Consider the following 20,678-nt stretch of genomic DNA (forward strand, 5'->3'; position numbering starts at 1 on the left):
AAACGCTAATGTTCAGAAAGGATTTCAAGTATTTGAAGAAAAAAGAGGAAGGAGTGCCAAGGAATTTTTTTTAACTATTTAAGGATCAATTTTCAGCCAGACACAGTGGCTCATGCCTGTAATCCCAACACTTTGGGAGGCTACGGCAGGAGGATCACTTGAGGTCAGGAGTCTGAGACCAGCCTAGGCAACACAGCAAGATCCTGTCTCTACAAAAAATTTTAAAAATTTCTGGGCATGGTGGCACATGCCTGTAGTCCCATCACTCCAGAGGCTGAGGCGGGAGGATCATTGGAGCCCAGGAGTTTGAGGCTGCTGTGAGCTATGCTATGATCATGCTACTGCACTCCAGCCTGGGCAAAAGAACCAGACCCTGTCTCCAAAAAAAAAAAAAGAGGATCAATTTTCTCCCCATAGGTCTTAAGGCTAATTACCAGGGTTTTTTTCCTACTCTAAATTAAGTCGTGATCTTCATGTTTAATTATAAGCAGTGAACCAGTTGCCACCTGCAGTGAGAATATCATGAGTCTTAGACTTGGTGAGAACACTTCATCCAAGTTTCCACAAGAGAGGTCAAATCAGCAACCTCCAAATCAAAGTGGCTTTGAAAAATTGCTCTAGCTTTAAATACAAAACTTTCCACTTTGGGAAGCCGAGGCGGGCGGATCACAAGGTCAGGAGATTGAGACCATCCTAGCTAACACGGTGAAACCCCATGTCTACTAAAAAATACAAAAAGTTAGCCAGGCGCAGTGGCAGGCGCCTGTAGTCCCAGCTACTCAGGAGGCTGAGGCAGGAGAATGGCATGAACCCAGGAGGCGGAGCTTGCAGTGAGCTGAGATCACGCCACTGCACTCCAGCCTGGGTGACAGAGCAAGACTCTGTCTCAAAAAAAACAAAAAACAAAAAAAAAAAAAAAACCACTTTCCACCCCTCTACCCCTGTCAAAAATCCAGGGAAATAATAAAATTTTAATTCTTATTTCAATTCTTGTTTATTTCCTAGGCCAGTGGTTCTCAAACTTCAATGTGCATCAGAATCACCTGTAAGGCTTGTTAAACTAAAGATTTCTAGGCCCCGCCCTCAGAGTTTCTGATTCACTAGATCTGGGTTGACACCTGACGATTTGCATTTTTAGTAAGTTCTCAGGTGATTCTGATGCTGGTGGACCAGCAACCACAGTTTTGAGTCACTGCCCTGGGCCTTGTTTCCAGTATGTATTTCCCTGAATTTGGCAGCAACTCAATTTAACCTGTTCTTTTAAAAACAGTAGGAGGAAATACTGGACACAGTGGCTCATGGTTCCAACCCCAGCACTTTGGGAGGCAGGAAGATCACTCAGGTCAGGAGTTATTGGAGACCAACCTGGGCAATAGAGCAAGACCCCTCCCCATGCCCTGCATCTCGGCCTCTAAAAAATTTTTTTTAATTAGCCAGGCATGGTAGTGAGGGCCTGCAGCCCTAGCTACTCAGAAGGCTGGGGCAGGAGGATTCCTAGAGCCCAGGAGTTCAAGGCTGCAGTGAGTTGTGACTGCACCATTGCACTCCAGCCTGGATGACAGAGCAAGACCCTGTCTCTAAGAAAATAAAATAATAATAATAATAGGTAGTGGGGAAGGAATTGGTGGGCAGGCACTGTTTCAGCAGCATCATTGCGATCAAGAGCACTGATTATGAAGTCTGATTCCCAGGGTTCAAATTCTAGCTCCGTTACTTACTAGCTGTGCGGCCTTGAGTAAGTTACTGAACTTCTCTGGGCATCTTTTATTCTTCCTTTGTAAAATGGGGATACTAACAGTACTGATCTCATGGGTGGTTGTGACAAAGAAGAGTTAACTATGTAGTGTGCTTAGAAAAGTACCCGTCATAGGGCCCGGCACGGTGGCTCACACCTGTAATCCCAGCAATTTGGGAGGCTGAGACAGGTGGATCACGAGGTCAAGAGATCGAGACCATCCTGGCCAACCTGGTGAAACCCCATCTCTACTAAAAATACAAAAATTAGCCGGACATGGTGGCACTTGCCTGTAGTCCCAGCTACTCGGGAGCCTGAGGCAGGAGAATCACTTGAACCCGGGAGGCGGAGGTTGCAGTGAGCCGAGATTACACCACTGCACTCCAGCCTGATGACAGAGCAAAACTGTCTCAAAAAAAAAAAGAAAAAGAAAGAAAGAAAAGTACCTGTCACAAAGTGCTCAAGAAGAGCTATTCATCTACTTTTTAAAAAGCTTTAATAGGAGACACAATTTGCTCCTTGTCAGGAGAGCCTTATTCTAAGGTAATAACCTGATTTCTTTACTTTCCCAGTCTCGGTGGCAGAAGAGGCATTGGGGGATGCATATAGTCCTCTGCTTAAGTCCAGGTGTGGGCAGCAGACCCGAAATGAATGAAGCAGCCTTCCAGCCTCTGCATTCAGTGAAGTTGCTGGGACATAACTCCTTGGGACATGACAGAACCGCTTTAAGAGTCAGGAGGAGTGAGAGATTTGGGGAACCCTGCATGAGGTGCAAGGGGTCCTTAAGGAGCAGCCTGGAAAAATGTCAGGGGTAATGTCAGGGGTGGGGATGAAAGGCAGGTATTGTGGAAACTCTCAGAAACCAATGAGCAATTTCCATCATTTCTGTTCTGTCAATAAAAGGAGGCCCAGAGCCCTATTGCCTTATTCAAGAAAGGCCAAAGTGGCCGGGCGCGGTGGCTCAAGCCTGTAATCCCAGCACTTTGGGAGGCCGAGGCGGGCGGATCACAAGGTCAGGAGGTCGAGACCATCCTGGCTAACACAGTGAAACCCCGTCTCCACTTAAAAAATACAAAAAATTAGCCGGGCGAGATGGCGGCGCCTGTAGTCCCAGCTACTCGGGAGGCTGAGGCAGGAGAATGGCGTGGACCCGGGAGGCGGAGCTTGCAGTGAGCTGAGATCCGGCCACTGCACTCCAGCCTGGGCGACAGAGCGAGACTCCGTCTCAAAAAAAAAAAAAAAAAAAAAAAGAAAGGCCAAAGTAAAGTGACTTCAAACAAGATGGAAGGATTATTCCTCTCTCATGGAAAAGTCTGAGCTGGCAGGCAGGGGGTCCCTGGGGCCCCTGAAGTCTAATTCGATTGCACACATGCTTATTGGGTGGCTAGTAAGTACCACCTGTAGCCCCATGTGTTATGTGAGCTGCTTAAAGCCAAGAATCATGCCTTATTCAGGCCTGGTAAATGTTTCGTAAATGAATGAATGAGTCAAATGAATAAATGAATGAATATGCTGAGTATTCAAGGGATTCAAAGATGACAAAACCAAGTTTCCTACCCTCAAGGCCTCACAGTGAAGACTTCAACTGCAGGCATGATGTTACCTGTGAGGAAACAGTGCCACCCAGGGTTACTAAGGTCATAGCCCTCTAACTAGGGTGCAGTCAAGGAACCTACAGCCACCAGCCAGAACCTGCATCTTCACCATAGACCCAGAAGCAGCCAACAGGCAACAGGTGACTAATGCTGATGGGGAAGGACGACACTGGCTCTATCAGCTTCTCGGTGAGTGTCCCTGCAGCCAATGCCCTCATTAACCCAATAAGGCTGGTCTAATTCCTGGCTGGTGTTCCAAGTCGTTTCATCATAGTGCAGTCTAGACCAGAGATTTTTCTAAGAACTACCTATGTAGACCCATTCTAGCCAGCACCTGGGAACTTATTAGAAAAGAGAATCTGGGGTCTCACCCCAGACCTGCCTGTATTATAACAAGGTCCTCAAATGATTCATATGCCCATTGATATCTGGGAAACATTGGAATCTATTCATCGAGAAAACTGGGTTTCAGATTCAAAAGACATGGATTCCTTTACCAGTTGTGCCTTTGATCAAGTCTGTAGTTTAGGGAATGGCAGATTGCTTCTCTGGGCCTTGGTCTCCTTTCCCATAAACCAAGGAGGCTGGAATGGATCATCTCTAGGGCCCCATTCCATTCTGATGCTCTGGCCATCTATGAGTCGCTCAGGCTTGCACAGTGGTAGGCTGCAGATCCATGACTGGGGCCGGGCCTACTTCCCAAGCTCATCCCCAACCCCCACTTCCGGGGAAGGCCAGCCTGCCACCTTCACTGTGTCCTACATAAATCTCTGCTACTACCCAGCCTCCCTCAGGTGACAGCCTGGAAGGAGGCCATCCATGTGCCGTTTGTGAGCCCTGGCTCAGTGCAGCAACAAGTTAGAGCTCAGTGGGTCAAGATGGGAGCATTACTTTGCCATGGTGCTCCTGCATGGCATGAGGACTCCATAAACCCCTGGGCCTCTAGAGGCTTCCACTTCCTGATCTGAAAATAACAAAATTGACCTTCCAATATCGTTTCCCACTTTCTGTGATTCAATGACTATTGGAACTGCTTCTGTTAAGGGGAAAAGCAGAATCCACAGTGCTACCACTGAGATAGCTCCACAGTTCAGCCTCCAGGTTCAGGCCTTCTTAATTCTTTAACCACTGACTGCCTGAATGGAAGCTTCCATTATTCACTCAGCATACACTTGCTGATCCCTACTAAGTTTCATAGCCTTCGTGGTTGGATAAAACACACTCCTTACTGCAGCTCCCGCTTTGGTGGAGGAAACAGATATGTCTGCAGACAGCTCCAGTGAGTGGAGTGTGATCAGTGCTCTAAGAGAATACAGGAAGGGCAACTGATCCTGACCGGGGCAGAAGGGATAGGGAGAAATCAGGTAGGGTTTCCTGAAGGAGGTGATGGCTGACATGAAGGAAGGCATTTACTGAACCTAGATTGCATTCACCCATTTGTGATGAAGACATCAAGAGAAGGCAACAGTTCTTACTCCCTGTGTGCCAGGCACCAGGCTATGCATTTTCTGTAAAGTGCCTTATTTAACTTTTATACTAATCCTGTAAAGAAGCAGCCCTTGATATCCCTATTTGTCAGATGAGACAATTGAGGCAGAGTGGTTAAGTACCACATCCTTGGTCATAGAGCTGGGCAACAGTGAGGCTGACCTCCCCAGGCAATCTGCATAGATTAATTCTGGATGTTAACAGCTATGAAAAAAAGGGTTTGCCCCTCCCCCTCAGGGGAAAAAACAGCAAGGTCCAGGGAAATCAAGATTTAAAGAAATATTACACACACACACACAGACACACACACATATACACAGACACATACACACATACATATACAGACATACACACAAGACACATAGATACACACACAGACACCAACTAGAGAAATATGAATGAAAAGATTCTTCAAACAGTTTTTTGTTTTTTTTTGTGTTTTTTTTTTTTTCTTTCTTTTTTGAGAGGGAGTCTTGCTCTGTCGCCCAGGCTGGAGTGCAGTGGCGCGATCTCGGCTCAGTGCAACCTCCGCCTCCCGGGCTCATGCCATTCTCCTGCCTCAGCCTCCCGAGTAGCTGGGACTACAGGTGCCCGCCACCACGCCCGGCTAATTTTTTGTATTTTTTAGTAGAGATGGGGTTTCACCGTGTTAGCCAGGATGGTCTCAATCTCCTGACCTCGTGATCCGCCTGCCTCGGCCTCCCAAAGTGCTGGGATTACAGGCGTGAGCCAAGCAGTTTTTTTAAAGGGAAAAAAGGTGTGGCCAGTCGGGGAGGGAAGCCAAAGTGGCCCAGCAGTGCGGCATCTGCGCCTCCACGGCGGCAGGGGCCGCGCAGCAGGCGCACAGGGAGCAGCTCCTCTCGGGGCCGGCGGGGTTTGCGGCTTCAATAGCGCCACTCCCGGTCCCTGCGGCGTCGGAGAAGCTTCTGCCTAGCGCCTCTCTGCTGCGCGAGTCGTCCCGGCCTTACAAAAGGAGCTCCTTGCCGGTGAGCTCAAGACCCCAGGCGGGCTCTCCCCGAAAGGTCACTTCTCCGGGTGTGTCGCCTCCTTTAGTCTTTTCTTTTCCTCTCTGTGGTGGCTTGTGATGTCTCTAACGCTGGAGCCTCCTGTGGACTCCATCCCGAGGTGGAGACTGGCAGAGCTAGAAGGTCTAAACAACTGAAAAGCAGGCACGCATAGTCGCTTCGGAGAAGGCAGGGAGGCAGGCAAACCCCTGAAGTGCCACCCAAACAATTCGGACTTTTTAATTAATACTGTTTTATTTTGGCCAGTTTTCCACTTACGGGTGGAGAAAAGGGAAGTAATTTCTGGCATTTACTTTTTTTTTTTTTTTTTTTTTTTTTTTTTTTTTTTTTTTTTTTTTTTTTTTGAGCCAGAGTCTTGCTCTGTTGCACAGGCTTGAGTGCAGTGGTGCGCGATGGTTCACTGCAACCTCCGCCTCCCAGGTTCAAGCAATTCTCCCGCCTCAACCTCCCGAGTATCTGGGATTACAGGCACCTACCACCATGCCCTGCTAATTTTTGTATTTTTATTAGAGACGGGTTTTCGCCATGTTTGCCAGGCTGGTCTCGAACTCCTGACCTCAGGTGATCCTCCCGTCTCGGCCTCCCAAACTATTGGGATTACAGGCGTGAGCCACCGTGCTTAGCCATTTTTGGACTATGAAGCAAGACATAATGCTAGGTGCTTTATTGAATTTATTTTATCCTCACTATAACCTTATGAGGTAAAGTGCATTATCCCTATTCCACAAATGAGGAAAATGAGGCTCAAAGAGGTTAGGTACTTGCCCAAGGGCACACAGCCAATAAGTGGAGAAGCTGAGAGATGAACCCAGGTTTCTATGATTCCACGGTCCTTGAATCTTTGACTTGTGATGCCATCCATGTGTTTCTGAGAGGAAATAGTAAAAAGTCAGGGAGACATCACGAAATTATGGCAGTATATTTTTTAAGCCAGCATGAATCTTGCAGAAGTTCTTTTATATTATGCAGAAGAAACCTGAGGTCTACAAGTCAAGAGAATTGTGCATGACAACTAATTATTAAAACCAGGGTAACTGGAGTCTCTGCCCAGTGTTTGTGGTTATCTAGTTCAGTTCAGTTCCGTTCAGGTCAGTTTCATTTTGAAGGCTTTTCCTTGGGCAGTTTCCGGCTTCAGGAATAAACAGCTCCAGAAGGAGCAAGTGTAATGATTGCCTGACCTGTGCAAAGAAGTGAGGAGTAGCCAGTGTTGGAAAAGTTCCTCCTAACACTGTGGAGAAAACAGGGAGACCAGACGTGTGTGCCCAGGAGTCCTAGTGGTGCCACTCACCAGAATCTACAGCCTGGAAGATGGCACCACGCAAAGGTCCGGGGCTCCTTCTCCCCACATTGCCCAGTATGATGCCTGCACAGTCACGGCACAGCACACTGCCAGACCCTGCTATCTGCAGACCACAGTACTAGGTGCAAAATATCCTGCTAGTCCTTAGCACCTAGATGACCTAACTCTGGTACTGCTCTATCTTTCCTCTGGGAAGTATTTCAAAGTTCTCCTTCATATTGGAGGAGGAGGAAGTGGGAAGTGGTGCACCCTTAAGAATGTTTCTGGCGGCCGGGCGCGGTGGCTCACGCCTGTAATCCCAGCACTTTGGGAGGCCGAGATGGGCGGATCATGAGGTGAGGAGATCGAGACCATCCTGACCAACATGGAGAAACCCCATCTCTACTAAAAATACAAAATTAGCCGAGTGTGGCGGCACATGCCTGTAATCCCAGCTACTCAGGAAGCTGAGGCAGGAGAAACCCCATCTCTACTAAAAAAAAAATAGAAAAAACTAGCCGATCAAGGTGGTGGGTGCCTGTAGTCCCAGCTACTCGGGAGGCTGAGGCAGAATGGCGTAAACCCAGGAGGCGGAGCTTGCAGTGAGCTGAGATCCGGCCACTGCACTCCAGCCTGGGCGACAGAGCGAGACTCCATCTCAAAAAAAAAAAAAAAAAAAGAATGTTTCTGGCTTACTCCTACTCAGCCCAGACTGAGGAAGTCCCCCCACAAGGAAGTCCCCCAGAGTCCCAGAGAGCAACAGTCATCCCTTGATTCTGAAAATTCCCCTCACTTTCCAGGGAGAAAAGCTCATTTCTAACAAGAGACCTAAATTTGTCAAAACCCAAAAGCAGCTAAAACTAGAGATAAGGACAACATAAGAAAGGAAAATTATAGGCCAGGTGCGGTGGCTCACACCTGTAATCCCAGCACTTTGGGAGGCCGTGGCGGGCAGATCACGTGAGGTCGGGAGTTCAAGACCAGCCTGACCAACATGGAGAAACCCCATCTCTACTAAAAATACAAAATTAGCCGAGTGTGGTGGTGCATGCCTGTAATCCCAGCTACTCAGGAGGCTGAGGCAGGAGAATCACTTGAACCCAGGAGCAGAGGTTGTGGTGAGCCAAGATAGTGCCATTGCACTCCAGCCTGGGCAACAAGAATGAAACTCCATCTCAAAAAATAAAAATAAAAAAAGGAAAATTATAGACTAATCTCACTTATGATCAAACATACAAAACTCCTAAATAAACTATTAACCAATCAAATTCTTAAGCTTATATTTTTAAAAGTATTAATATACACAACTGAATTTGGTTTATCACAAGAATTCAAGGAGGGTCTAACATATGAAAATATGTTTATAATCCACACCAACAGGTTAGTGCGGAAAAGCCTTAGGGTCATCTCAATAGATGCAAAAGGAAAAAAGTAAAATTCACCCATTCCCAATTAAAACTGATCAGACTAAGAATAGAAGAAACCTTCTTGATTTTGACAGAGTATCCATGAAAAACCTATAGTAAACATCACACTTGAATGGTAGAACTTGAGAAGCATTCTTTATTTTATTTTATTTTTTATTTTATTTATTATTATTTATTGATTGATTTTTTTTTTTTTTTTTTTTGAGACGCAGTTTTGCTCTTGTTGCCCAGGGCTATAGTGCAATGGCACAATCTCAGCTCACTGCAACCTCCACCTCCCAGGTTTAAGTGATTCTCCTGCCTCAGTCTCCCAAGTAGCTGGGATTATAGTTGCTTACCACCACACCTGGCTAATTTTTTGTATTTAGTAGAGATGGAGTTTCACCATGTTAGTCAGGCTGGTCTCGAACTCCTGACCCCAGGTGATCCACCCTCCTTGGCGTCCCAAAGTGCTGCAATTACAGGCATGCGGCACCACGCCTGGCCAAGAAGCATTCTCTTTAGAGACAGGACTAGGAGAAGGATGTCCTCTATCATTGATTCTATTCAACATTGTGCTAGCAATGCTAGCCAGAATGGTAAAGAAACCAAAGAAAGGAAAGATGAGGGATAGGAAGGAGGAAAATGACACTGGTATTATTTCTAGACTATATTATTACTTATATGGAAAATTCAAGGAACTGTACAGACAAGACATTAAAAGACAAACAGAAGAATTCAGCAAGATTACTAAATACAGATCAATAAACAGAAATCAGTTGTGTAAAAAGCAGTGTTTGGAAACATAAAGCACAATTTAAAAATAGAATTTAAAAGTAATTGTTATTATGGAAAACTACAAGCATACACAGAGGTGAATAGAGCAGCACAATGAACCCCATATACCCATCTCTTGGCCAATATTGTTCACCTATATCTCCAACTCCTTTCTCCCATGTTATTTTGAAACAAATTTTAGGTTCACATCATTTTACTCATGGATACTTGAGAACGTATCTCCCAAAGATGAGAAATGGCTTTTAACATAATCATAATACCATTATTACACCTAAAATTTAAGTAATTATTTAATATAATTGAATATTCAATCAGTTTTCGAAGTTCAAATTGTCCATAATTATTATAATTGTTTTGGAATTTGCAAACCAACTGTTTGCAATTGGTTGATATGGCCTTTAAATCTCATTGAATTTATAAGTTCCCTTCCATTTCTTTTTTTTTCCCCCTTTTAGTGTATTCGTAGGAAATTGGGTTACTTGTCTTGTTGAGTTTCAATCTAGACTTCATGGATGCATCCTCATGGTGTGGTTTAACATGTTTCTCTGTCTTCCACACGTCCTGTAAGTTAACACTTGGATCTAGAGACTTGATCAGATTCCGGTTTGGTTTGGTTTTTCCTTTTGGCAGTCTATAAATTCAGTGCAATTTCCGTTTTAAAAATCCCCAACAGGGTTTTTGGCAGAACATGATTAGCTGGCATTAAAATTCATATAGAAAAGCCAGAAATAGCTGTCATGGTCTGAATGTTTGTGTCCCCCCAAAATTCACATGCTGAAACCTAATCACCAATGTAAAGGTATTTACAGGTCGGGCCTCTGGGAGGTGATTAAGTCATGAGGGCAGAGCCCTCATAAATGGGATTAGTGCCTTTACAAAAGAGGCCCCAGAGAGCTGTCTTGCCCCTTTTATCATGTGAGGACACAAAAGAAGGTGCCCCTTCATGAACCAGAAAGTGAGACTTCCCCAGACGCTGAATGTTCTAGCACCTTGATCTTAAACTTTCCAGCCTCTAGACCCATAAGAAATAAATTTCTGTTGTTTCTAAGCTACCCAGTTTATGGTATTTTGTTATAGCAGCCTGAAACAGACTGAGACACTAGCCAGTATAATTTTGAAGAAAAACAAAGTGGAAGTTTGCCCTGACAAATATAAAAACTTATTTTAAAGCTGTGAAAAATAAAACTGTGCTATTGGCTTAGAGGCAGACAGAAGAGAATAGAGAATACAGAAATAAATGTGACCATGTATGGAAACTTGATATATGGCAAAAATGGCATTATAAAGGGAAATAGTGGAGAAAGGATGATCTATTATTCACTATATAATTTTGAGACAACTGGTTATGCAATTTTAAAATTCTCACCTCACAAAATATCAAGTGTATTCAGGGGCTTAATGTCAAAAAGCAAAATTTAACTTTTAGAAGAAAATATAGCAGAATAGCTTTATGAATTTGGGAAAGGAAAAAACTTTTTACCTATTATTCATAACACAAACCATAAAGAAAATTATTGATAAATGTCTTTTTTTTTTTTTTTTTTTTTTGAGACAGAGTCTCACTTTGTCGCCCAGAGAGTGCAATGGCATGATCTTGGCTCACTGCAACCTCTCTCTCCTGGGTTCAAGTGATTCTCCTGCCTCAGCCTTTCAAGTAGTTGGGATTACAGGTGTGCGCCACCAGTCCCGGCTAATTTTTGTATTTTTAGTAGAGACAGGGTTTCACTATGTTGGCCAGGCTGGTCTCAAATTCCTGAACTCAAGTGATCAGCCTGCCTTGGCCTCCCAAAGTGCTGGGATTACAGGTGTGAGCCACTATGCCCGGCCAATGAATCTGACTATATTAAAGTTTAAAGTTTTCAACAAGACAGTATAAAGTTAAAAGTCAAATTACAGATTAGAAGGAGATACCTGCAATGCATATAGCCAACAAAGGATTAGTAACCAAAATGCAGCAGCATTTCTTCCCTCTACAAATAGGGAAAGAAAAAGACAGTCAACCCAAAGGAAAAATGAGCAAATGATATGAACAGGCAACTAACAGAAGAAGAAACCCAAATAAATGGCCATACAGAAAAAAAAAGTTCTCCCTTCCTACTAATCAGGACAATCCAAATTAAAATAAAAAGATATCGTTTCATATATATCAGACCAGCAAAAGTTTAAAAGTCTATAAACATTATTAATGAGGATATAAAGTTTTAGTAATTGAGAGCAATTTGGAAATATTCAATAAATTGAAGATGTATATATCCTGCAACCCAAAAAGTTCATTCCCAGGTATCCTTTAGAGAAAGTATGTATGAACAGTGACTCACCTAAAAAGGTTCATTGAAACATTCTTTATAATCACAAACAATTGGAAATAATCAAAATGGCCATCAACAGTAAAATGGATTTTTAAATGTTCATATATTCATACAATGGAATACTGTATGATAGCTGAAAATAAAATTACATGTATTAACATGGGTTAATCCCAAAAACCTTATTAAGGGTTTTTTGCCTTATTAAGCAAAATAAGGCAAGTTGAAAAAGTTAGATAAATAATATCATTTATGTAAAGTTTTAATATGGAAAAAATACTATATATTGTTTACATGTGCATTTATATGTAATACAGATATAAAAATATATATGAGGACTGATAAATATCAAATTGAAGAGACTGATTACCTCTGGGAGAGAGAGGGAAATGGGATTATATGTGCCTTAATCCATTTTGTGTCGCTATAACAGAATGCTTGAGATTGGGTAATTTATGAAGAACAGAATAGTCTTCCACAGTTCTGGAGGCTGAGAAGCCCAAGATCAAGATGCAGGTTTCTTACTGTGTCCTCACATGGTGGGAGGCAAAAAGGCAAGAGAGAGGGAACCCATTCCCACAAGCCCTTTTTTTTTTAAGAGATGGGGTCTCTCTACGTTGCCCAGGCTCAACCTGAATTCTTGGGCTCACACTATCCACGGTCTCAGCCTCACAAGTAGCTGGGACTACAGGTGTGAATCGCTGTGCCCAGCCCACAAACCCTTTTTATAGCAGCATTAATCCATTCATAAGGATGGAGCCCTCCATGACCTAAACACTTTTTATTAAGCCCCACCTCCCAACACTGCTGCATTGAATATTGAGTTTCCAACACATGAATTTTGAAGGAGACAATTCTATTCAAACCATAGTAGCATGTGATAAATGAAGTCTTGGACTGTGTCTTAAATGTTTTATTTCTTTAGAAAATGCATGACTCAGGCTGGGCATAGTGGCTCATGCCTGTAATCCCAGCACTTTGGGAGGCCAAGGCAGGCAGATCACAAGGTCAGGAGTTCAAGACCAGCCTGGGCAACATGGTGAAACCCTATCTCTACTAAAAATACAAAAATTAGCTGAACATGGTGGCACACGCCTGTAATCTCAGCTCTTCGGGAGGCTGAGGCAGGAGAATTGCTTGAACCCAGGAGGCAGAGGTCGCAGTGAGCCGAGATGGTGCCACTGCACTCCATCCTGAGCAACAGAGTGAGACTCTGTCTCAGAAAAAAAAAGAAAAGAAAAGGAAAGAAAAGAAAAGAAAGAAGAAAGAAAGAAAAGAAGGAAGGAAGGAAGGAAGGAAGGAAGGAAGGAAGGAAGGAAGGAAGGAAGGAAGGAAGGAAGGAAGGAAGGAAAGAAGGAAAAAAATGCATGACTCAAATATGGCAAAATGTTAAAATTTTACAAAACTAAGAGGTAAATCCATAGGCGATGAGTACACAGTATTTTTCCTATACTGTGAATGCTTAAGATATTTTATAGACTTTTAAAAAGTAGTTAAAAGTTGTAAGTTATTATTCAAAGCACTGACTTCGTTTGTTCCAATACTTCCTAAATATCAGGTTATTTTACGAAGAGAAAAAAAATCACCCTTCTATGGCCCACATCCTAAAACTGGGAAGGTTTCAATTCTAGTCACAATGGAAGTTTCACCAATGTAGAACCTCAGCTTTTGGTCAATACAAATGCGCCCTCTGCTGGTTCTATCGTGCCCTGTCCCAGGGTTCAAAATAGTTGTGAAGAGCAGTGAAAGTCTTCAGTGAGAGTTTTTTCACAGCCAGGCATGTTAAGGAAAGAAACTCTCACAGAACTACTCTTTGACACTAAGATACTTTAATTAGCTTCTGCTCTCTGTTAATGTTACATATTATCCAAGACAAAATAAATTCCAAGGTACAGCTCCAGTTAACCTTTCCAGTTTCCTCAACCACCTTTGCGCGTTAATAATCTTGTGCCCCTCTAAAGTCTGGAGGTTGATTTGTGAGACAGTGAACACCTCCCTGAACCTGAGTAGAAGTAGAAGAAAACCAAAGTTGCAAAGAAGCTCTTGGGTGGGGAAACCACAATCTAACATTGAAAAATAGATTAACTGTAGTATTAAGGGAATGATGCCACTGGAATAATGGGTGACCTTTTTCTTTTCAAATCTTTCTTTAAAAGCATAACATCTTCAAATAAACAAAACTGAGGAGAAATAAATTAATTCATGCAAGAATCTACTTCTCAGAGAGAAAGGCACGAATTGAGTATTAGAGTTTTCCTTTCAAAAACAGTTTTGTGTTTTGAGGTTGGTTTTGATATTCATCTTCCCCACTGGAATGTAAGCTCCCTTAGACCAGCATCTATGTCTGTCTGATTCAAATTGGTACAAATTGTCTGGGGAACAATTTGGCAGTAGGCATTGTGACTTAAAAACTGTACATCCTTGTACTTTGGCTCTTCGGGTAAAGATGGCGGAGCGCGGGTACAGCTTTTCGCTGACTACGTTCAGTCGCTCTGGTAAACTTGTCTAAATTGAATACGCTTTGGCTGCTATACCTGGAGGAGCCCTGTCAGTGGGAATTAAAGCTGCAAATAGCAACCGAGAAAAAACAGAAATTCATTCTGTATAATGAGCGAAGTGTACACAAAGTGGAACCAATTATCAAGCATACAGGTTTGGTGTACAGTGGCGTGAACCAAGATTACAGAGTGCTTGCGCACAAAGCTCAAAACTAGCTCAACAATACTATCTTGTGTACCAAGTGCCCATTCCCACAGCTCACCTAGTACAGAGAGTAGCTTCTGTGATGTAAGGATATACTCAGTCAGGTGGTGTCCGTTCATTTGGAGTTTCTTTACTTGTTTGTGGTTGGAATGAGGGACGACCATATTTATTTCAGTCAGATCCATCTGGAGCTTACTTGGCATGGAAAGCCACAGCAATGGGAAAGAACTATGTGAATGGGAAAATTTCCCTTGAGAAAAAATAAAATGAAGATCTAGAACTTGAAGATGTCATTCATACAGCCGTCTTAACCCTAAAGGAAAACTTTGAAGGCCAAATGACAGAGGATAACATAGAAGGTGGAATCTTCAACGAAGCTGGATTTAGGGGGCTTACTCCAACTGAAGTTAAGAATTACTTGGCTGCCGGCCGGGCGCGGTGGCTCATGCCTGTAATCCCAGCACTTTGGGAGGCCGAGGTGGGCAGATCACCTGAGGTCGGGAATTCAAGACCAGCCTGATCAACATGGAGAAACCCCGTCTCTATTAAAAATACAAAATTAGCCAGGCATGGTCGTGTGTGCCTACAATCTCAGCCACTTAGGAGGCAGAGGTAGGAGAATCACTTGAACCCAGGAGGCGGAGGTTGGGGTGAGCCGAGATCACGCCATTGCATTCCAGCCTGGGCAACAAGAGTGAAACTCCTTCTCAAAAAAAAAAAAAATTACTTGGCTGCTATAGCATAACAATGAAGTGACTGAAATATCCAGAATTTCAGATAATCTATCTACTTAAACATGTTTCAAGTATGTTTTGTGGGCCGGGCGCGGTGGCTCAAGCCTGTAATCCCAGCACTTTGGGAGGCCGAGACGGGCGGATCACGAGGTCAGGAGATCGAGACCATCCTGGCTAACACAGTGAAACCCCGTCTCTACTAAAAAATACAAAGAAAACTAGCCAGGCGAGGCGGCGGGCGCCTGTAGTCCCAGCTACTCGGGAGGCTGAGGCAGGAAAATGGCGTGAACCCGGGAGGCGGAGCTTGCAGTGAGCTGAGATCCAGCCACTGCACTCCAGCCTGGGCCACAGAGCGAGACTCCACTCCGTCTCAAAAAAAATAAAAATAAAAAATAAAAAAATAAAGTATGTTTTGTTTTGCTGACTTTTTGCATACTTATTTCTACATGGTTTAAATCGACTGTTTGTAAAATGACACTTATAAATCCTGATAAACTGCTAAACCCAACAAAAAAGACTGTACATCCTTTAATAATCAGAAATATGAACAAAGAGTAAATTTTTTAATAAACAAAACATTCCTGGCCAGATGCTGTGGCTCACGCCTGTAATCCCAATACTTCGGGAGGCCAAGGCAGGTGGACCACTTGAGGCCAGGGTTCAAGACCAGCCTGGCCAACATAGCAAAACCCAGTCTCTACTAACACTACAAAAAATTAGCTGGGCATGGTGGTGCATGCTTGTAATCCCAGCTGCTCAGGAGGCTTAGGGATGAGAATTGCTTGAACCCAGGAGGTGTGAGCCAAGATCGCACCCCTGCACTCCAGCCTGGGCGACAGAGTGAGACTGTCTCAGAAACAAAATAAAATAAAAATTCCTTTCAAGGATATTCTATGCAAAGTTCTTTATGGTTTTAAAAAATAGAAGCAATATGAATATTTTAAATTACATGTTTGGTTAAGTCATTTATGGTACATTCATACGATAACATACTGTGCTGCTATTAAAAATTTTTTCTGGCTGGGCGCGGTGGCTCAAGCCTGTAATCCCAGCACTTTGGGAGGCCGAGACGGGTGGATCACGAGGTCAGGAGATCAAGACCATCCTGGCTAACCCGGTGAAACCCCTTCTCTACTAAAAAATACAAAAAACTAGCCAGGCGAGATGGCAGGCGCCTGTAGTCCCAGCTACTTGGGAGGCTGAGCCAGGAGAATGGGGTAAACCTGGGAGGCGGAGTTTGCAGTGAGCTGAGATCCGGCCACTGCGCTCCAGCCTGGGCGACGGAGCAAGACTCCGTCTCAAAAAAAAAAAAAAAAAAAAAAAAATTTCTGAGACAGGGTCCCACTCTGTCTTTCAGGCTGGAGTGCAGTGGTGCCATCACAGCTCACGGCAGCTTCGACCTCCCAACCTCAAGTGATCCTCCTACCTCAGCCTCCTGAGTAGCTGGGATGACAGGCTTATGCCACCATGCCCAGCTAATTTTTCTATTTTTTGTAGAGACAGTGTCTCACCATGTTGCCCAGGCTGGTCTCAAACTCCTGTGCTCAAGCGATCTGCCTGCCTCAGCCTCCCAAAGTTCTGGGATTATAGACATAAGCCACCACATCTAGCCTAAAATCATTTTTAAGAACATTTAGGCCAGGTGTGGCAGCATATGCCTGTCATCTCAACACTTTGGGAAGTTGAGGCAGGAGAATTGCTTGAGGCCAAGAGTTTGAGACCTGCCTGAGCAACATGACAAGACCCTATCTCTACAAAAAGAAAAATTTTTAAACATTAGCTGGGAGTGGTGGTGTACACCTGCAGCCTCAGCTATTCAGGAGGCTGAGGTTGGAGGTCCCTTGAGCCCAAGGGTTCAAAGTTACAGTGAGCTGTGATTATGCTACTGCACTCCACCCTGAGCAACAGAGCGAGACCCTGTCTCTAAGAATAAAAACAAAAAATTTTTAAGAATAATTATATGGGAAAATTATAAAGTAGATTAAAATTGAATATACACAAATCAATTATATGAAAATATGATATTCATTATGTATACATGAAAGTAAATACACCAAAATATTTGCAATAGTTGTATATGGGTAGAGTGAGAGAGCATGGTGAGATTTTTTTTGTTCTTGTTTGTTTTTACTGTGTGCTGGCACTAGTTTAGGCACTTTCCTTGTATTAACATATCTCTTGCTACTTTTTTAAAGCAGCTTTATCAAGGGATAATTGACATACAATAAATTAGAACTTTTCAAACTGTACAATTCCCTTGAAACCATCACCACAATCAAAATACAATATTCATCACTCCCAAGTTTCCTCATACCTCCCCTATTCCAGCCTCCTTCATCCCCAGACAACCACTGATGTGCTTTCTGTCACTATAGATTAGTTTGCATTTTCTAGAATTTTATATAAATGGAATCATGCCATATGTACTTTTTTCTTTTTTTTTTTTTTTTTTGAGATGAAGTGTCCTTTATTGATTGATACTCTGTTTAAAAAAAAAGTTAACATTTGTTTTTTGGAGTTACATATATATATGTTTTTGTTTTTGTTTTTGAGACAGAGTCTCATGCTGCCACCCAGGCTGGAGTGCAGTGGTGCTATATGGGCTCACTACAACCTCCACCTTCCAGGTTCAAGCTATTATTCTGCCTCAGCCTCCCAAGTAGCAGGGATTATAGGCATGTACCACCACACCCAGATAATTTTGTATTTTGAGTAGAGATGGGGTTGCACCATGTTAACAAGGCTGGTCTCCAACTCCCGACCCCAGGTGATCTGCCTGCCTTGGCCTCCCAAAGTGCTGAGATTACAGGCATGAGCCTAACATTTGTTTTTTAAAATCAACTTGCTTTTCAATGTTACAACCTTTAAGAAAAAATATACCAACACACCTAAACTTCCCAATGTTATCTATTATTTCCTTTTTCTGTTTTCCAGTTCATATCCATCCAGACTTTATAGAGTTCTAACACACTATTCTGTAGCTTATAATAAAAGTTTATTTGTCATATCATATTTTCCATATTGCTTATTTGTCTTTTTAACCATAATTTTAAATGTCAAGTTAATGTATCATAAATTACTTCCCCCGTCTCCCTTGTTGAGCTGTTTCTAATTTTTCATTATTAATAGTAATGTTGGCCGGCCGCAGTGGCTCACACCTGTAATCCCAGCACTTTGGGAGGCCAAGGTGGGTGGATCATGAGGTCAGGAGTTCAAGACCAGCCTGGCCAATATGGTGAAACCCTATCTATACTAAAAATATAAAAATTAGCCGAGTGTGGTGGCACATACCTGTAGTTCAGCTACTCAGGAGGCTGAGGTAGGAGAATCACTTGAACCCAGGAGGCAGAGGTTGCAGCGAGCTGAGATCACGCCACTGCACTCCAGCCTGGGCGACAGATCGAGACTCCATCTCAAAAAAAAAAAGTGGCCGGGCGCGGTGGCTCAAGCCTGTAATCCCAGCACTTTGGGAGGCCGAGACGGGCGGATCACGAGGTCAGGAGATCGAGACCATCCTGGCTAACACGGTGAAACCCCCGTCTCTACTAAAAAAATACAAAAAATTAGCCGGGCGAGATGGCGGGCGCCTGTAGTCCCAGCTACTCGGGAGGCTGAGGCGAGAGAATGGCGTAAACCCAGGAGGCGGAGCTTGCAGTGAGCTGAGATCCGGCCACTGCACTCCAGCCTGGGTGACAGAGCGAGACTCCGTCTCAAAAAAAAAAAAAAAAAGTAATTTAATAAGAAGTAAGTTGATACAAAAGCTTGTTTCTTCTTTTGAATTTTTCCTTATGATAAATACCCAGGAGTGAGACTCCTGATCAAAGGCTAGAACATTTTTCTGATTGCCAATACATACTGTCATATCACTTTCCCAAAGGATATTTTAATACTAATTTTAATGTTACTTGCCATGTGTCAGCCCTGGTTTCTGAAGTATTTGCTAATTTTCTAGGTATAGCATACGTTATTGTTCTAATTTACATGCCTTTGGCTACTCACCAGGTAGACGTTTTTCCATGTCTGATCTCCTCCTAGGATAACTGCCTGTTGTCCTTTATTGATTGATACTCTGTTTTCACAGATTCAGAGCCAAAGAGTATGACCCCTGACTCTCTCAGGGCTTCTCAAACTGAGCACATCCGGACCCCAGAGGCAGATATTGTGCAAAAGGTGTAAGTGTTCAAAGTTGTAATAACATGGGCTTCTCTGCTTTTGTTTTGTTTGTATTTTTAATTGATTTAGTTTGGTTTTTTTCAGACAGGCATGGGAGTTCTCAGCTGACAGTGTGCTCCAACAGCCAAAATTAAATGGTTGTCTAAGAAACAAAGATTCTTGGGGATGATTATATTGTGATGTGTTTCCTACCTAAATCTTATTATTTGGCTGGTTGGGTAAAGAGTGAAGTTAACTCTAACCATGTGGGAACAGCTCTTATTCCATTTGTCCAATGTGAGATCTACAGAGATGCCTAGAAAGCTGAAATCTATTACTTCAACCTGGGTTTCTCCCCTCAGCATTCAATCAGCTCTGAGTAAAATAAATAATGCTAATAATCTTAACACCAGCATTAATAATAATTGCTAGCCTGTATTGAGTGCTTCCTGTGTACTGTACTAATGTGTTTACTGTAAGCCTGGCCAGTCAGGCATAGTGTTTTCACTTAAGTACCTTTGGTAGTGGCAGCTGGTATGGCCTCTCTGCCTCCATCTGGAACTGCAGCCTATTGTGACCTCCCGAAAACCTCGATGACTTGAGAACCTGCCATCACCTGCCCAGGAATGTAAGGATTCCCTCCTGGGTCAAAAAGGTTTTGTGTTCCCCAGGAATAAAGGGGGAAAGGCACTTGGATGAATAAGACAGCCACCAGAGGAACTCCATTTTTAGAATTTTATACCTGATCTTTCCTCACAATGTATTTTAAATGCTTATGACAACCACCCTCACCAAAAAACACACACAAAAAAATTTAAATCAGAAGGAAAAAACACAAACATTTCACAGAAGTCATTATAGCCTTTGTGACTTAATTTAAGGCTTGACAGAGGGATTCCTGACATAGAGATTTCTGAAAAAAAAAAAAAAAAAAAAAGAGCAAAACGATCAGGTTTGTGGTTCTCATTTGCAGCATAGCTATTCCTCAGGGAAATTAAAGGTTTTCCAAGCACTAAATTCTAAAGGAGACTTCTCCTATAGGCTTTTATAGAGTGACATTGAATGATTTAAAGTCTCATATATTTACAGGAAATTCCATTCACCTCATTCAACAAATATTTCTCAAGTTTCTACAGTAAGGCCCTGTACTAGCAGAGCACAGTAAAGAGAATACTCATTTAGCTAAAAAAATAAAATAAAATGCCCAGAACCAGGCCTGGCACACAGCAGGCACACAGTAGCTGATATTGCTGCTGTCACTGCAATCCATGTGGCTGCTTTTCAGTGTCCTTTTTACCCAGAGGGCATAAGTCAGTTATCATCAGGGCAAACAGTGAGTGACAGCAATTCTACAATGGATAAAACCAACACAGCACATGACCTTTTAGTGGTTGAATTTGATCAAGGATAGAATTCAGAGGGCATGTAGCCAGGCATGGTGGCTCATGCCTGTAATC

General features: G+C 43.1%; 1 protein-coding gene and 1 pseudogene across 2 annotated transcripts in view; both read left to right on the top strand.

The window, feature by feature from the left end:
• Nucleotides 1-20,678, top strand: part of KIAA2012 (KIAA2012 ortholog) — a 139,643-nt gene that overhangs the window by 100,765 nt on the left and 18,200 nt on the right. For both annotated transcript variants that reach the window (XM_030916551.1, XM_030916552.1), the window contains exon 16: nt 19,151-19,241. In XM_030916551.1, the coding sequence (XP_030772411.1) occupies nt 19,151-19,241 (91 nt within the window). The remainder of the gene's footprint in view (nt 1-19,150; nt 19,242-20,678) is intronic.
• Nucleotides 14,079-19,134, top strand: LOC115893245 (annotated as a pseudogene).

Source organism: Rhinopithecus roxellana, chromosome 14, assembly GCF_007565055.1.
Source record: "Rhinopithecus roxellana isolate Shanxi Qingling chromosome 14, ASM756505v1, whole genome shotgun sequence".
NCBI lineage: Eukaryota > Metazoa > Chordata > Mammalia > Primates > Cercopithecidae > Rhinopithecus > Rhinopithecus roxellana.